Source organism: Eretmochelys imbricata, chromosome 1 (genome assembly GCF_965152235.1).
Source record: "Eretmochelys imbricata isolate rEreImb1 chromosome 1, rEreImb1.hap1, whole genome shotgun sequence".
In the NCBI taxonomy this organism is placed as follows: Eukaryota; Metazoa; Chordata; order Testudines; family Cheloniidae; genus Eretmochelys; species Eretmochelys imbricata.
This window is the reverse complement of record NC_135572.1, coordinates 305,638,612-305,652,678: the sequence shown is the minus strand read 5'-3', so window position 1 is coordinate 305,652,678 and position 14,067 is coordinate 305,638,612. Positions and strand designations below refer to the sequence as shown.

Here is a 14,067-nt window from a genome sequence, read left to right as displayed (position 1 = left end):
TGAAAACCATTCCCAGAGAGTAGTTATCCGTGGTTCACAGTCATGCTGGAAGGACGTAATGAGTGGGGTCCCACAGGGATCAGTTCTGGGTTCAGTTCTGTTCAATATCTTCATCAATGATTTAGATAATGGCATAGAGAGTACACTTATAAAGTTTGAGGACGATACCAAGCTGGGAGGGGTTGCAACTGCTTTGGAGGAAAGGATTAAAATGAAAAATGATCTGGACAAACTGCAGAAATGGTCTGAAGTAAATAGGATGAAATTCAATTAGGATAAATGCAAAGTACTTCATTTAGGAAGGAACAATGGGAAATGACTGCCTAGGAAGGAGAACAGGATCTGGGGCTCAGAGTGGACCACAAGCTAACTATGAGTCAACAGTGGAACGCTGATGCAAAAAAAGCGAATGTCCTTCTAGGATTTTTTAGCAGGAGTGTTGTAAGCAAGACACAAGAATTAATTCTTCCTCTCTACTCTGCACTGATTAAACCTCAGCTGGAGTATTGTGTCCAGTTCTGGGCACCACATTGCAGGAAGGATGTGGACAAATGGGAGAAAGTCCAGAGAAGAGTGACAAAAATTATTAAAGGTCTAGAAAACATGACCTATGAGGGAAGATTGAAAAAATTGGGTTTGTTTAGTTTGCAAAAGAGAAGACTGAGGGGTGGGGGGCATGATAACAGTTTTCAAGTACATAAAAGGTTGTTACAAGGAGGAGGGAGAAAAAATTTTTTCTTAACCTCTGAGGATAGGACAAGAATCAATGGGCTTAAATTGCAGCAAAGGAGGTTTAGGTTGGAGATTAGGAAAAACTTCCTAACTGTCATGGTGGTTAAGCACTGAAATAAATTGCCTAGGGAGGTTGTGAAATCTCCATCATTGGAGATTTTTAAGAGCAAGTTAGACAAACACCTGTCAGGAATGGGCTAGATAATACTTAGTCTTGCCACAAGTGCAAGGCACTGGACTAGATGACCTCTCAAGGTTCCTTCAGTCCTATGATTCTATATCTGTGGCCATAGGCGCTGACTTCCCCTGTTTTCCGTGGTTGCGTGATGCCCTCTCTGCTCCCCGCCCCCACTCCACCCCTTCCATGAGGCCCCACCGCTGCCTTGCCTCTTCCCACCCCTTCCCCGCCCCCATTCCAACCCCTTCTGCAAATCCCTGCCATGACTCCGCCTCCTCCCCTGAGCGTGCCACGGCACCTCCCCCACCCCTGAGCATGCAAACAGCTGATTTGCTGCGACCGGGTGGGAAATACTGGGAGGTAGGCAGAGGAATGGGGACGCAGCACACTCAGGGAGAGAAGGAGGTGGGGCAGAGGGGCAGGAAGAGGCGGGGAAGGGAGCTTGGCTGCCGGTGGGTGCAGAGCACCCACTAATTTTTCTCTAGCCCCGGAGCACCCATGGAGTCGGCACCTATGTCTGTGGCTATTTGGGTATCCAAAAGCACTGAAGACTTAAAAAGGCTATCCTCAGCAAATAGTTGCCCTCAGCAGAGGGGGATGTTAGCGAGAAGGCGAGTATTTCTAAACACTTGCCTTTTCCTGCATGCATGACTTTTGTCTTGCTTGGGTTCAGCTTCAGGAAGATGCTTTTTGAGATTTGGGAGATTGAGGAATTGGTGCTAGTTGCACATGCCATGGCAAAGCTAGTTTGCTGGTCATTGTCTGCATATTTCTGGTGTTTCAGCATGCTGTCTAACCCAGTGGCTCCAAACAGATATTAAATAGGATAGGAAACTGGGCTGATGCTTATGGAATACCACAAGTGAGTGTTCCGAAAATGGAGGAACAGTTCCCATCACAACCAGGTTGGGTTCAGTCTGAGAGAAAGGACTTGAGCTATCACAAGGCTGAAGAAAAAGAATGTCCAACCAGGCTTGGCAAAAGGAACTGGGTATGTTGAGTTTGGAAAAGAGGAGATTAAGAAGGGATATGACTGGAAAGGCTGCCATAAAAAAGAAGGAAAAAAGTTATTCTCTTTTGCCACTGAGGGCAGAACAAGAGGCAAAGGATTCAAACTACAGCACAGAGGCAGCAACCCTGCACGGAGTCGGCCAGTGTGAGAAGTGGCTCTGTACTGCAGCCCCGCCCTGCTCCCTGCCCAGGCCTGACTGCCAGGAAGAAGGACCAAGCGAGCTGGAAACGACCTGGGGGAGAGGCACAGCAGGAGGACAGAGCCTCCCTCCCCGGCTGGCAGGCCAATCAGAGCAAGTTTTGCAGGAGCAGCTCCACAGACTCAGAAATTTGGGAGGAATCGTATCCCCCATCATGCATTGCCTCTGAAACTGTGTGCAAAATAACAAACAATATATGTTTTAATAAGGCTAAATGTAAATGTATAACATCTATGAATAAAGAATGTAGGCCACAGCTACAGACTGGGTGATTCCAGTCTGGGAAGCAGTGACTCTGAAAAAGATTTGGGATCATGATGGATAATGAACTGAACATGAGCTTCCAATGTCATGCTGTGGCCAAAAGACTTAATGAGATCCTAGGATGCATATACAGGGGAATCTCAAGTAGAAGTAATGAGGTTATTTCACGTCTGTATTTGGCCCTGGTATGACCACTGCTGGAATACTGTGCCCACTTCTTGTGCCCACAATTCAAAAAGAATGTGGATAAATTGGAGCAGGTTCAGAGAAGAGCCATGAGAATGATTAAAGGATTAGAAAACATGCCTTGCAGTGACAGACTCAAAGAGCTCAATCTCTTTATCTTAACAAAGAGAACGTTAAGGGGTAAATTAATTATAGTCTGTAAGTACATACATGGGGAACAAATAGTTAATAATGAGCTCTTCAGTCGAGCAGAGAAAGGTATAATATGAACCAGTGACTGGAAGTTGAAAGCTAGACAAATTCAGACTGGAAATAAGGTACAAATTTTTGACATTGAGGGTAATTAACCATTGGAACAATTTACCAAGAGTCGTGGTGGATTCTCCATCACTGACAACTTTTAAATCAAGATTGGACGCTTTTCTAAAAGATCTGCTTTAGAAATTATTTTGTGGACGTTCTATAGCCTGTGTTACATAGGAGGTCAGACTAGATAATCACAATGGTCCCTTTTGCTCTTGGAATCTATGCTTCTGTGAAAGGAATTTCCATGCACCCTTGCAGCTCCTAATCGGTAGGGCAGGACCAGGAGTGTTTGATAATCAGTGCCACCAAATGCTGCCAAGACATCCAATGGGGAAGTTTACCATCAACAAATGATCTCTGTTTTGTGTCCTGGCATGTAACCTGGCTGAGAAGGATCCAAGATACTGGTAGCTGGCAGGTGGGACTGGAGGCTTTATTTCCTAGCTTGCAGGGTAGCTTGCCCAAAAAGGGAGGTTTGGTACTGGGATGTACTTGGGAAGATCACCATTGTCAAGTGCTGATTTCTTTTGCTGGACTATTGCCTGCTTTGGGAGTGAGAGTTAGGATCTCCTCTTCAAAGGAGGTGTGCAAATGCTGTGTTACTAGAGGTCCCTGATGTTCTCTGCTGTATTTTATTAGACAGGAAAGGTGGTGAGCAGAGTCCCATGTGGTGGCCCTGATTGCTTCTAATATTTCCATTGCTACTTCTTGTGCAAAAGGCAGGGCCCCTCTTTTGGAAGGAGGGGATTATGTGTGTTTAGGTCCAGAGCATGCCGGCAAGAAACTTTAATTTTAGTGAGGTCGGATCGGAGTTTTAGTGCTGTTGATTTCAGAGTCATTGTGTGTGTGGATGCTGAAATCTCCCAAAGCAGTGAGATTTGTGAACTTCATCATGATGTCAGACAGCATCTCTGTTAGCTCCTCTGAGAAGCCTTTGTGTCTGGAGGACTGTAGGTTAACAGGATGCTCAAGTTAATCTTGCCTTTGGCCTCACCAATTAAGTGGATGCTTTCCAAGGATTTTGTTTCTGTGGAGACTGTCTTGCATTTTAGCTTGCCTGTGCCAAACATGTTTTGAGGATAGTGGACTGCACAGTCCCCAGAGCTGTTACTATGACACCTTTCATGAGTACTAAATTCACGAAATTGTATTTTTGTTTTGTTTTAAAAAATATAATGAGAAATAAAGATGAGACTCTCAGGAAGGAGACAGATATTAACATATATAACCTCCCAGTAATGATCCGTGGTCACTGCTAACTGAAATCAGTAACAGCAGAAAAATGGTTTACGGCAAGGGCAGTTCATCTCTATATCACAAACATGTGTACTCTGAGAATAGTGGGTGTTCCTGGATTTATATTTTTTAGAATAAGTATTGTAAAGGTAATCTACCCCCATTTTCCCTATATTGTTTAGAGGCAATCTGTCCTTCATTTACTTTCCCCCAACCACCACTGCTTGGAAATAAATCGGTGTAACAGTCAGTGTCTGGCTTTAGAAATGGCACTCAGCCAGCGTCAATTGGTTTTTCAAGCATTTGCTTATGCATCAAAGACAAAAACTGTTTGTTTATTTTCTGATATTGATTAATTTTTGCATGTGGCTGGATTTAGAGAGATAATCAAAAGGGGATGGCCAACATCCAAGCAATGGCAACCAGTCACTCTAGGGAAGTTGTTGACAAGTGGCCTTGGCTTTGCAGTTTTTTTCAAAGGGAGAGAGTGTTCATTAAACAGAAGCTTCATCAAACAGGACAGTGGTTTACATGTGGATAGATATATTCTTTATTTAACATTCACAAGTTGCTTATAGATTAATTAGCCCATCTGTTGCAACTAATGTATTCTTGTGTCTTTTGAGTTGATTGTAAAAGTGACTGATTTCCCTATCTACTTAAAATAGTACCTTTGCTTCCATTGAAAGTAACCTTTTAGAATCGAATAATTTATTTAATCATCCAGCTAAGAATCCGTAAATGGCTTGCGGTAAATAAGTGCTCAACTATCTACAGCTCCCAAAGTGATTATATCAGAGTGCTGGGATGGGGGATAATGCAGGAGATAAAAAAAGATCTTAAAGAAGCTAAGTGAATAGACCTCCAAAATGGGTATATAGTATTGGTTTTAGTTTTTAAAATACATTCTCTCTTCTCAGCACATAATGATGGTAACTGCTCAGGATGGCTGCCCTCATAGAGCAATTAAGCTACAGCTCTTCTGCAGGGCAAGGCAGAATTTATAAAATGAATGACCTTTTATGCAGAGTAACTAACTGTATTGATGAACTTCAAGTGATGATTAAAATAAGTGTTCTGTATCCTCAGTGCTTACATCTTATAAGGAAACCACATAAAGGATAGTGGATTTTAAAGGTCATGGATTTCTTCACTTCAAGGAGAAAATAAACATTTTTATGAAAGTACAGGTCAGCTACATTGTTGCCAATAAAAATAAGCTGTGAATTTCATAGTTAAATGATTTTGAAATATCATTGGTGCTTGGCATAGAATTTGTATGGAAATGACATTATTGTAAATGTATGTAAAGTATATTTGCTTGGAATAATCATAGAAGATTAGGGTTGGAAGAGACCTCAGGAGGTCTTCTAGTCCAATCCCCTGCTCAGAGCAGGACAAACCCCAACTAAATCATCCCAGCGAGGGCTTTGTCACGCCAGGCCTTAAAAACCTCTAAGGATGGAGATTCCACCACCTCCCTAGGTAACCCATTCCAGTGCTTCACTACCCTGCTAGTGAAATAGTGTTTCCTAATATCCAACCTAGACCTTCCCCACTGCAACTTGAGACCATTGCTTCTTGTTCTGTCATCTGCCACCACTGACAACAGCCTAGCTGCTTTCAAATCCCCCTTCACTCATCTCTTCTGCAGACTAAATAAGCCCAGTTCCCTCAGCCTTTCCTCATAAGTCGTGTGCCCCAGCTCCCTAATCATTTTCGTTGCCCTCCGCTGGACTCTCCAATTTGTCCACATCCCTTCTGTAGTGGAGGGACCAAAACTGGACACAGTACTCCAGGTGTGGCCTCACCAGTGCCGAATAGAGGGGAATAATCACTTCCCTTGATCTTCTGGCAATGCTCCTACTAATACAGCCCAATATGCCATTGGCCTTCTTGGCAACAAGAGCATACTGCTGACTCGTATCCAGCTTCTCATCCACTGTAATCCCCAGGTCCTTTTCTGCAGAGCTGCTGCTTAGCCAGTTGGCCCCCAGCCTGTGGTGGTGCATGGGATTCTTCCTTCCTAAGTTCAGGACTTTCTTGTACATGTTGAACCTCATCAGATTTCTTTTGGTCCAATCCTCCAATTTGTCTAAGTCACTCTAGACCCTATCCCTACCCTCCAGCATATCTACCTCTCCCCCCAGCTTAGTGTCATCTGTGAATTTGCTGAGGGTGAAATTCGTCCCATCATCCAGATCATTAATAAAGATGCCCCTGGGGCACTCCGCTTGATACCAGCTGCCAACTAGACATCGAGTCGTCAATAAGTATTGATTTTTGTGGATAAACAGGGAAGTTGGTTGGTTGGTTGGTTTCCCAAGGAATTCTAATAAGATTTTATATTTTACTTCTTGAAATGTTATCCATGCTTCTCCCCCCAACCCCACACCACCCTCCCACTGGCAAAGATCTGTGGTAAAATGGCCACTTTTTAGAAGTCAGCCTAACCTTTGCCAAGAAGTACCACATAATGACAATTATAGTATACTTCTTGTACTAACAATAGGAACAATTCTGATAGATCAGATCCAACTACATGGTATTTGTTGCCAAACATTGACTTTTAAGGGTGATCACTAAATTTGTTGTCCTGAGACTATTTATAAACATTAAAACTGTTTAGTACAGGAGGGTCAGGAGAGAGGAAACTACTTTTTGAAGGAGTACTTGTGGCACCTTAGAGACGAACCAATTCATTTGAGCATAAGCTTTCGTGAGCTACAGCTCACTTCATCGGATGCATACTGTGGAAAGTGTAGAAGATCTTTGTATACACACAAAGCATGAAAAAATACCTCCCCCCACCCCACTCTCCTGCTGGTAATAGCTTATCTAAAGCGATCACTCTCCTTACAATGTGTACGATAATCAAGTTGGGCCATTTCCAGCATAAATCCAGGTTTTCTCTCCCCCCCTCCCCCCCACAAACCCACTCTCCTGTTGGTAATAGCTTATCTAAAGTGACCACTCTCCTAACAATGTGTATGATAATCAAGGTGGGCCATTTCCAGCACAAATCCATGGTTTAACAAGAACGTCTGGGGGGGGGGGGTAGGAAAAAACAAGGGGAAATAGGTCATTATGCAAGGTAACCTATTTCCCCTTGTTTTTTCCTACCCCCCCCCCCCCCCGACGTTCTTGTTAAACCCTGGATTTGTGCTGGAAATGGCCCACCTTGTTTATCATACACATTGTAAGGAGAGTGATCACTTTAGATAAGCTATTACCAGCAGGAGAGTGGGGTGGGGGGAGGTATTTTTTCATGCTTTGTGTGTATAAAAAGATCTTCTACACTTTCCACAGTATGCATCCGATGAAGTGAGCTGTAGCTTATGAAAGCTTATGCTCAAATAAATTTGTTAGTCGCTAAGGTGCCACAAGTACTCCTTTTCTTTTTGCGAATACAGACTAACACGGCTGTTACTCTGAAACCTACTTTTTGAAGGGAGCCTACAGATTGTAGAGGTAGAAGTTGTTCAAGGGGCTTACATTACTTTCTACAGTGAAAATTGTGGAGTTCCCACTTCCCTAATGGGAACAGCACCTGAAGGGAGCATATTTCTATGGCTTTGAAAGAAGGAAGGAACTGGAGAGGTAGAACTGAATGATGGCTAAAAGATCCAGATTTAAAGTGCTATTTAAAGCCGCCTTTGTTAGATATATCTGATACTGGACATTTTAGTTTTTGTAACTTACACACTTGGAGGAGAGATGGGGGAACTTTCTCCTTCTTACAATTTAATCTATTTTACACTTTTATCTATTCCTCCTCTCCACCACCCCATATGGCACTCACAGAATTCCATTGTATATAATTATCCCCAATGATACAATTTGGCCAAATGGCAATTTTAAGGATAGAGCCAACTTTTAAGCATTTCTTGCATAAATTGTAAGGGAAACTCCTGTTACACAGCAATGTAGGCCACGTGTCTAGAGCAGAATACACTTCTTTTCTGGTCACTCTTTGTATCATTTGATACCAACCTATCCCACATTAGTACTGAGGAATTTCTATGGAACTGAGGATGGTAATATCTGGTCTCTTAGATTTAAATACATATATCTAGGAATGTGTACTGTGCTCATCACCACTGTGTAGCATCTGAGCTAGCTGTAGGAGCAATATGCTCTTGTCATTGCGGAGTGGCTGCTACATCATACCATGGATCCCTCACACATCCATGTGAGGGTAGGCAGGATTCAAACCACAACTTTCTTCTTGAGGTTCTCCCGCAGGAAGGATATCTTTACATTGCACATGGACTCCATATGATCCCCACCACCACCACACCACAGAGAACATGCCTATGGATGTTCTGAACTGCTGTATGTGTTCATGTAATTTAAAAACTGTATCATAATACATGTATGCAAAGGGGCAGAGTTAAGATTACACAAGCTCCCTTAAATCTGGCATTGTCCAACTTTGCAAATGTTTTGCTTTTCAACCTAATGTTCTTTTATCAAGGGGGGTTTGGGTTGGTTGATCAGTTAATTGGTCTGGAAATGTCAAGATATTTGAAAAAAAGAAAAATGGAGAAACAAAGCAATTCCATCTTCAGGAAATATCTGCTAGACATCAGTGGAACACTGGTTTTTAGGGATTCCTGTATTCTCTTCTGGGTCTGGGAAGGTCGTGGGGGCCAATGGAATAGTCAGAAAACTTAGTTATTTGTTGCTATTTGTTTTCTTAATCTGCTTTGTATTTTCATAGTGTTCATTCATCTACAGATCTCAAAGCACTTTTTAAAGGTGGCATGCTGAAATACTACATTTTACAGATACGAAAGCCAAGCACTTAGGTTTGGTATTATGTTTCAGAAAGGTAGTGTAGGTCAGTGCTCTTTCCCTTCCTAGGCTATAAACTATTTTATTGTGGAAAATTGCCTGGGCTGTGATTCTTTGTAGTTGTTAGGAAATTATGCAGGAGACAGGGAGCATGCTCTCTGCAGCATGGCAAGAGTTCAGACTTTCAGACATAATGAGTAAGGGCATAAAATTTTGTGCATGTGTAAATGGTGATTTCCTGGTAACTCAGATAAATCTGGAAGGGTTTTCATGGGAACAGAAAAGATGGTTCTTTGACCTCAGGACTGTCCCACTGTCAGATGTCAGCTGCCTATGGGTAAGCTCCTGTGGTGCTGGCAGAGTTTTTACATGGACAAAGTTTTCTGTTTTTCATTGCACTGATTTTGTAAAACTTTCCAGAAAAAAAAAATAACCTGAGGCAGAAACTAAGCATGGAAAAATTCAACCCAAATAGTTCATTTGTCAGAGGTCATAGCAATTAAAAGCAGGTGGTTATAATGGAAAATTTTAGGCAACCTTAAAATAATAGATTTTTCCTATAATGCTAAGGCTTGTCTACACTTAAAACGCTGCAGCAGCGCAGCTGCGCCATTGTAGCATTTCAGTGAAGACTCTACCTGTGTCAGCGGGAGGGGTTCTGATATGGGCGTAGAGCCTCCGCCTCCCCGAGAGGCAGTCGCTAAGTTGATGGGAGAAGGCTTCGGGAGAAATCTCTAGTTGAGTAAAACCTCTGTGTAGACGGTGCTAGGTCAGTTTAACTGCGTTGCGCAGGGGATGTGGATTTTTCACACCCCTGAGTAACATAATTATACCAACCTTATTTCGTAGTGTAGACCAGGCCTCATGTCAAAATATATGCAATGTGTTTGTATGTTTTGTTCCTTGGACCAAATTCAGATGTGATGTTAGGATGGTACAAATAGTGTGAGGTGATAAGTCATATATTCTGTAGGGATAGAAGTGAAGATTTCTATTGGAAGGGTGTAAAACAAAGCCGGCACCTGGGATTAAACCCTTTGTGGGTTGCATTTCTTACCACAAAAAATCACCCCCTCTACCCCTTCACAGGATAAATTATATCATCTCACACCTGCACTGGCTTATGGCAGTTTCATTATTTGTAATTTACAATAACATTCACATCACCTCTGAATTTCACCAAAGTACTGTTTTCAGTACAGTGATAGCACATGTTCTTGGTCAAGAACTCTGCTATTGACAGCCATTGGCCAATTAGCACGTTAGTTCAGTGATGTGCTCGTACTTTGAAAATCCAGACACACGAACATGTAGGAATTTAACACACCACCCATACTTGCAGTTATCCGTGTTATACTCCAAACACTACACAAGAGGAGCACTGGTATAGGAATACTGATGTACTATACTGTACTATGCTGGCAAAGTGCCCTAGTGTGGGTGCAGCTACAGCGGCAAAGCTTCACGTTGTTCCAGTGTAGTGAAAACATAAAGAAATTGTTGGTATATAGATATACCATCAGAGGTATACTGTCAAACCCTTCCAATGGAGACACAGCTTATTTCATTTGTGAAGCTGATATAAGCTATCCTAACAAAAGGACTTATTGCCAGTAGAGCTGAATTTACACTGGGACTTTTTCTGGCATAGCTGTCAGCTGGGGGTGTGATTTTTTTCATACTCCTAATCAACATAGCGAAACTTTCAAGTGTAGACCAATCTAATACTCATCCTCAGCCCCACAGCCTGTCAAACAATTGTCCTTGGCCTGGTTTACATCTAAAACTTAGGTCAACCTAGCTACATCGCTCAGGGTTGCAAAAAATTCTATGCCATGTGCAAAGTAGTTAGGTTGACCATATCCCTTACTGTAGAAGCAGATAGCTCAACAGACCTAGCTACCACCTCTCAGAGAGGTGGATTACCAACCTCAATGGAAAAATCCTTACCATTGTTGTAAGAAGCATCTACACTACAGAACTACAGCGACACAGCTGCAGCATTTAAAACTTCTTTTTTCTTATCTTCTTTAGTTTGGATTTGACTTGGATTTCCATACATGTAAAAGGACAATTAGTGCAGCTGACTGTGTCATCGGATCTTCCTATCTGCAATCTAATTGACAATATAATGGCAATGGCATATAAGTGACAAAACATTTACAATCTGCCTTGTTTCCTTTCAGATATCTCAGGCACCCTTATTGATGGATTTTTTAACAATACTTGTCAGAAACCTTTTGTTACATTCAGATGTTACAGAAGGTGTTGAAATACCAAACAAAATAAAACCCCACTTTTTCATATATATTTTATAAACCAGACAAATAATTTATGAGATGGAATTGTAAATGTCCTTAGAGTTTTAAAAATGTATTACTTAATTTTTGCTTCTTTCAGAATCCACCTGCACTGTGTTGTAAGAGTTTTATCAGTTTGTTTTCTAGCAAAAGCCAAAGAAGTTATTTTCCCACCCAACCCTTATCTCCTCTCTTGCATGAGCACGATAGAAGATTGCAGTAGATAGCAGCATATGATTTAATATACTCTACAAATCACTTATGATACACGTTTTATACTCCTGTTTCTATAAGCCCTTTCAGTTCTGAGTCCTAATTTGTGTAATGTTCTGTTTTCCTTTAGGTCAATGGGAAGGACCTCTCCAAGGCCACTCACGAAGAGGCAGTGGAAGCTTTTCGGAATGCCAAGGAACCAATTGTAGTTCAGGTTTTACGGAGAGCACCCATTAATAAAACACATGGTAGCTCACAGGATGTTCAGCTTATGGATGCTAGCACTCAGACCGACATCACCTTTGAGCACATTATGGCTCTCGCCAAGCTTAGGCCATCTACACCTCCAGTACCAGATATCTGTCCCTTTCTGCTTTCAGACAGGTATGGTTTACCTTTCTCTATCACTTTTCCAGCCAACCTCATATACCATCTATATAATAAGATTCCAGGATTGTCACTCTTTGTGTGTGTGTCACTCTGAAGACAAGAATGTCTGTACAGTCAGTGTGAAGCAATGGTAACAGCTACAGGCATGATTGAAAGCTCTCTTATTTTAGAATATCACCAAGTTCAATCATCACTGGGATTTGCGGTCTGTCACCATCCAGTTTTTAAGTTCTCATCCATATTCAGCTCTTTTTACACACATGACTTTATGAATTACATCTGTGTGACAGCACTCATTGGTAACTTATAATATTAAGTATTCATTTTCAAGAAAGTAAATGTTAACAAATGACTAAGTGTAGTGTTTTCTGTCTAGAAAACATCTCGGGAATACTGTCATCTCATTACTGTATAGCTGTCACTGCTAGTCACAGTCCCACACTTGTTTCACTGCATCACCTCCTGAACTTCATTCATGGATTAGAGCTGCAATAAGGAATTCTGGCTCTGATCACTTCATCGTCATACTATTTCTTCATCAAAAGCTTATGCCAACAGTGGGCCCCGTACAGGTAGATAGCTACTATAGCCAACGCTGCCAAAAGGCTTGTTAAGACCCAGAGAGAGCTGGCTTGTTGGCATTGTGTACATTTCTCCCTTACACAAAAGGAGAATCAAGGAAACTAATTAAATTAAGGTGCAGTTATCTAAAGCAAAACGTGACTGAATATATAAAGAGATTAAACATAAAATCCCTCCTCTTGAATGACAAACAGTGTGTAATGAGTTATTGATTGATTCATATTTCCTCTGAAATTGTACAGAATTTAAATGTCAGTGTAGCGTATTTATGCAAAAATAGTGATCCATCCTTTTGGACCTCAGCTCATGAATTATCCCACCTGTCTGTCAACGCTTCCCCTCCAGTTCATCCACTAGCTACAGGCAAAACCACAATCATACTAGAGATTTCCCATTGAACTCCCAATGTTCCATGGATCTTTGCACAGGAGTGGTGTTGCAAAATGTATACTACATTTCACCTTGTCACAAATACAGAGTCACAACGTTCTGGGCAGGTTGGATCGTCAGCAGATCCTATTAGGGTAACTTGTGATCAGGGTTCAGGTAATAGCAGTCTTTGTATCTGAGGCAACACATACGTTCATTTTATTTCGGGAAGACCTCTTTCTTTTTGTCCAAAACCTATCCAAGGTTCCTATGTGCTGACATTTTCAAGAGTATAATTTCTCAAACACACCTTGCCAGCCTTTTGTGTCCATGTTCAAGAAGGCTGTAGAGTACAAGTTACTCCTTTAAGGTCTGGAATAATTTGTGATCATTATGAAATTGGCTTCATTTAAGAGATTTAATGAGGTAGAAATGTGATTAGTACAATGTTGTGCTAAGAAAGGCCCCTTCATGTTGCTCCAGTATCTGAAGTGTATATTTGGATGCATGTAGAGATGGCATGCGTATCTGGAGTTAAGCACATTTAAGAGTATGGAAAAATCCCAAAGCTTATCAGCTAAGCAGTTTGGCTCAAAACAGACCCTGCTTCATTCACTCTTCAAAATAACCATGTGTGGATCTGACAGTAGAATTTTGCCTTTAGTGCCATACTTGGCAAAATGAAATTAACTGGTCTCTGTGCGTTTGAAAAGAGAAAAGCCCCAGCTCTTGCCTGGTTGTATTCCTTTCAGACTGTCAGATCACTCAGAATAGCATTCCAAAGATGAGAAAACTACAGAGAAGTTTTTTTATCGTTTTTTATTTGAAAAACTATTGTCTCATCTATTCCTGTTGTACTGCTTTGTCCCACTTAGCTGCCATTCTCTTCACCCAGTGGAGCATGAATTTTATGAAGGTAATGAGTATCTTTCCAGCCTTCCTGCTGATGCAGATAGAACAGAGGACTTTGAGTATGAGGTAAGATCATTGGCATGCTACAGCATTTCTTTTTACAACTACAGGTACTGTATTTATAGAGCTGATATCAAAGTCCTGTGAGCAGAACAAAAGCAGGAATGCTCTTTTTTTAAAAAAAAATTAATTACTGGAGCAAATTCTCTCCCTCAGTCAGACTTGTACAGTGTCATGGACTGTTGCATAGGTATAAATGGAAGCTGATTTTTGCCACGTATGTGTGAGTTTAGAAGGGCTTATTTTACACATACCATATTGTGTGACGGAAACTGCTCTGCTTTTTGCAGTTTTGACACTTTGAAGAAAGTCTTTCAGAAATTAAAAAACT

General features: G+C 41.5%; 1 protein-coding gene across 3 annotated transcripts in view; it reads left to right on the top strand.

Annotated features, from left to right (window-relative positions):
- PDZRN4 (PDZ domain containing ring finger 4) overlaps nucleotides 1–14,067 on the top strand; it is a 386,496-nt gene that overhangs the window by 318,811 nt on the left and 53,618 nt on the right. For all 3 annotated transcript variants that reach the window (XM_077807773.1, XM_077807772.1, XM_077807775.1), the window contains 2 exons: nucleotides 11,554–11,807; nucleotides 13,640–13,742. In XM_077807773.1, coding sequence (XP_077663899.1) covers nucleotides 11,554–11,807; nucleotides 13,640–13,742 — 357 coding nt within the window. The remainder of the gene's footprint in view (nucleotides 1–11,553; nucleotides 11,808–13,639; nucleotides 13,743–14,067) is intronic.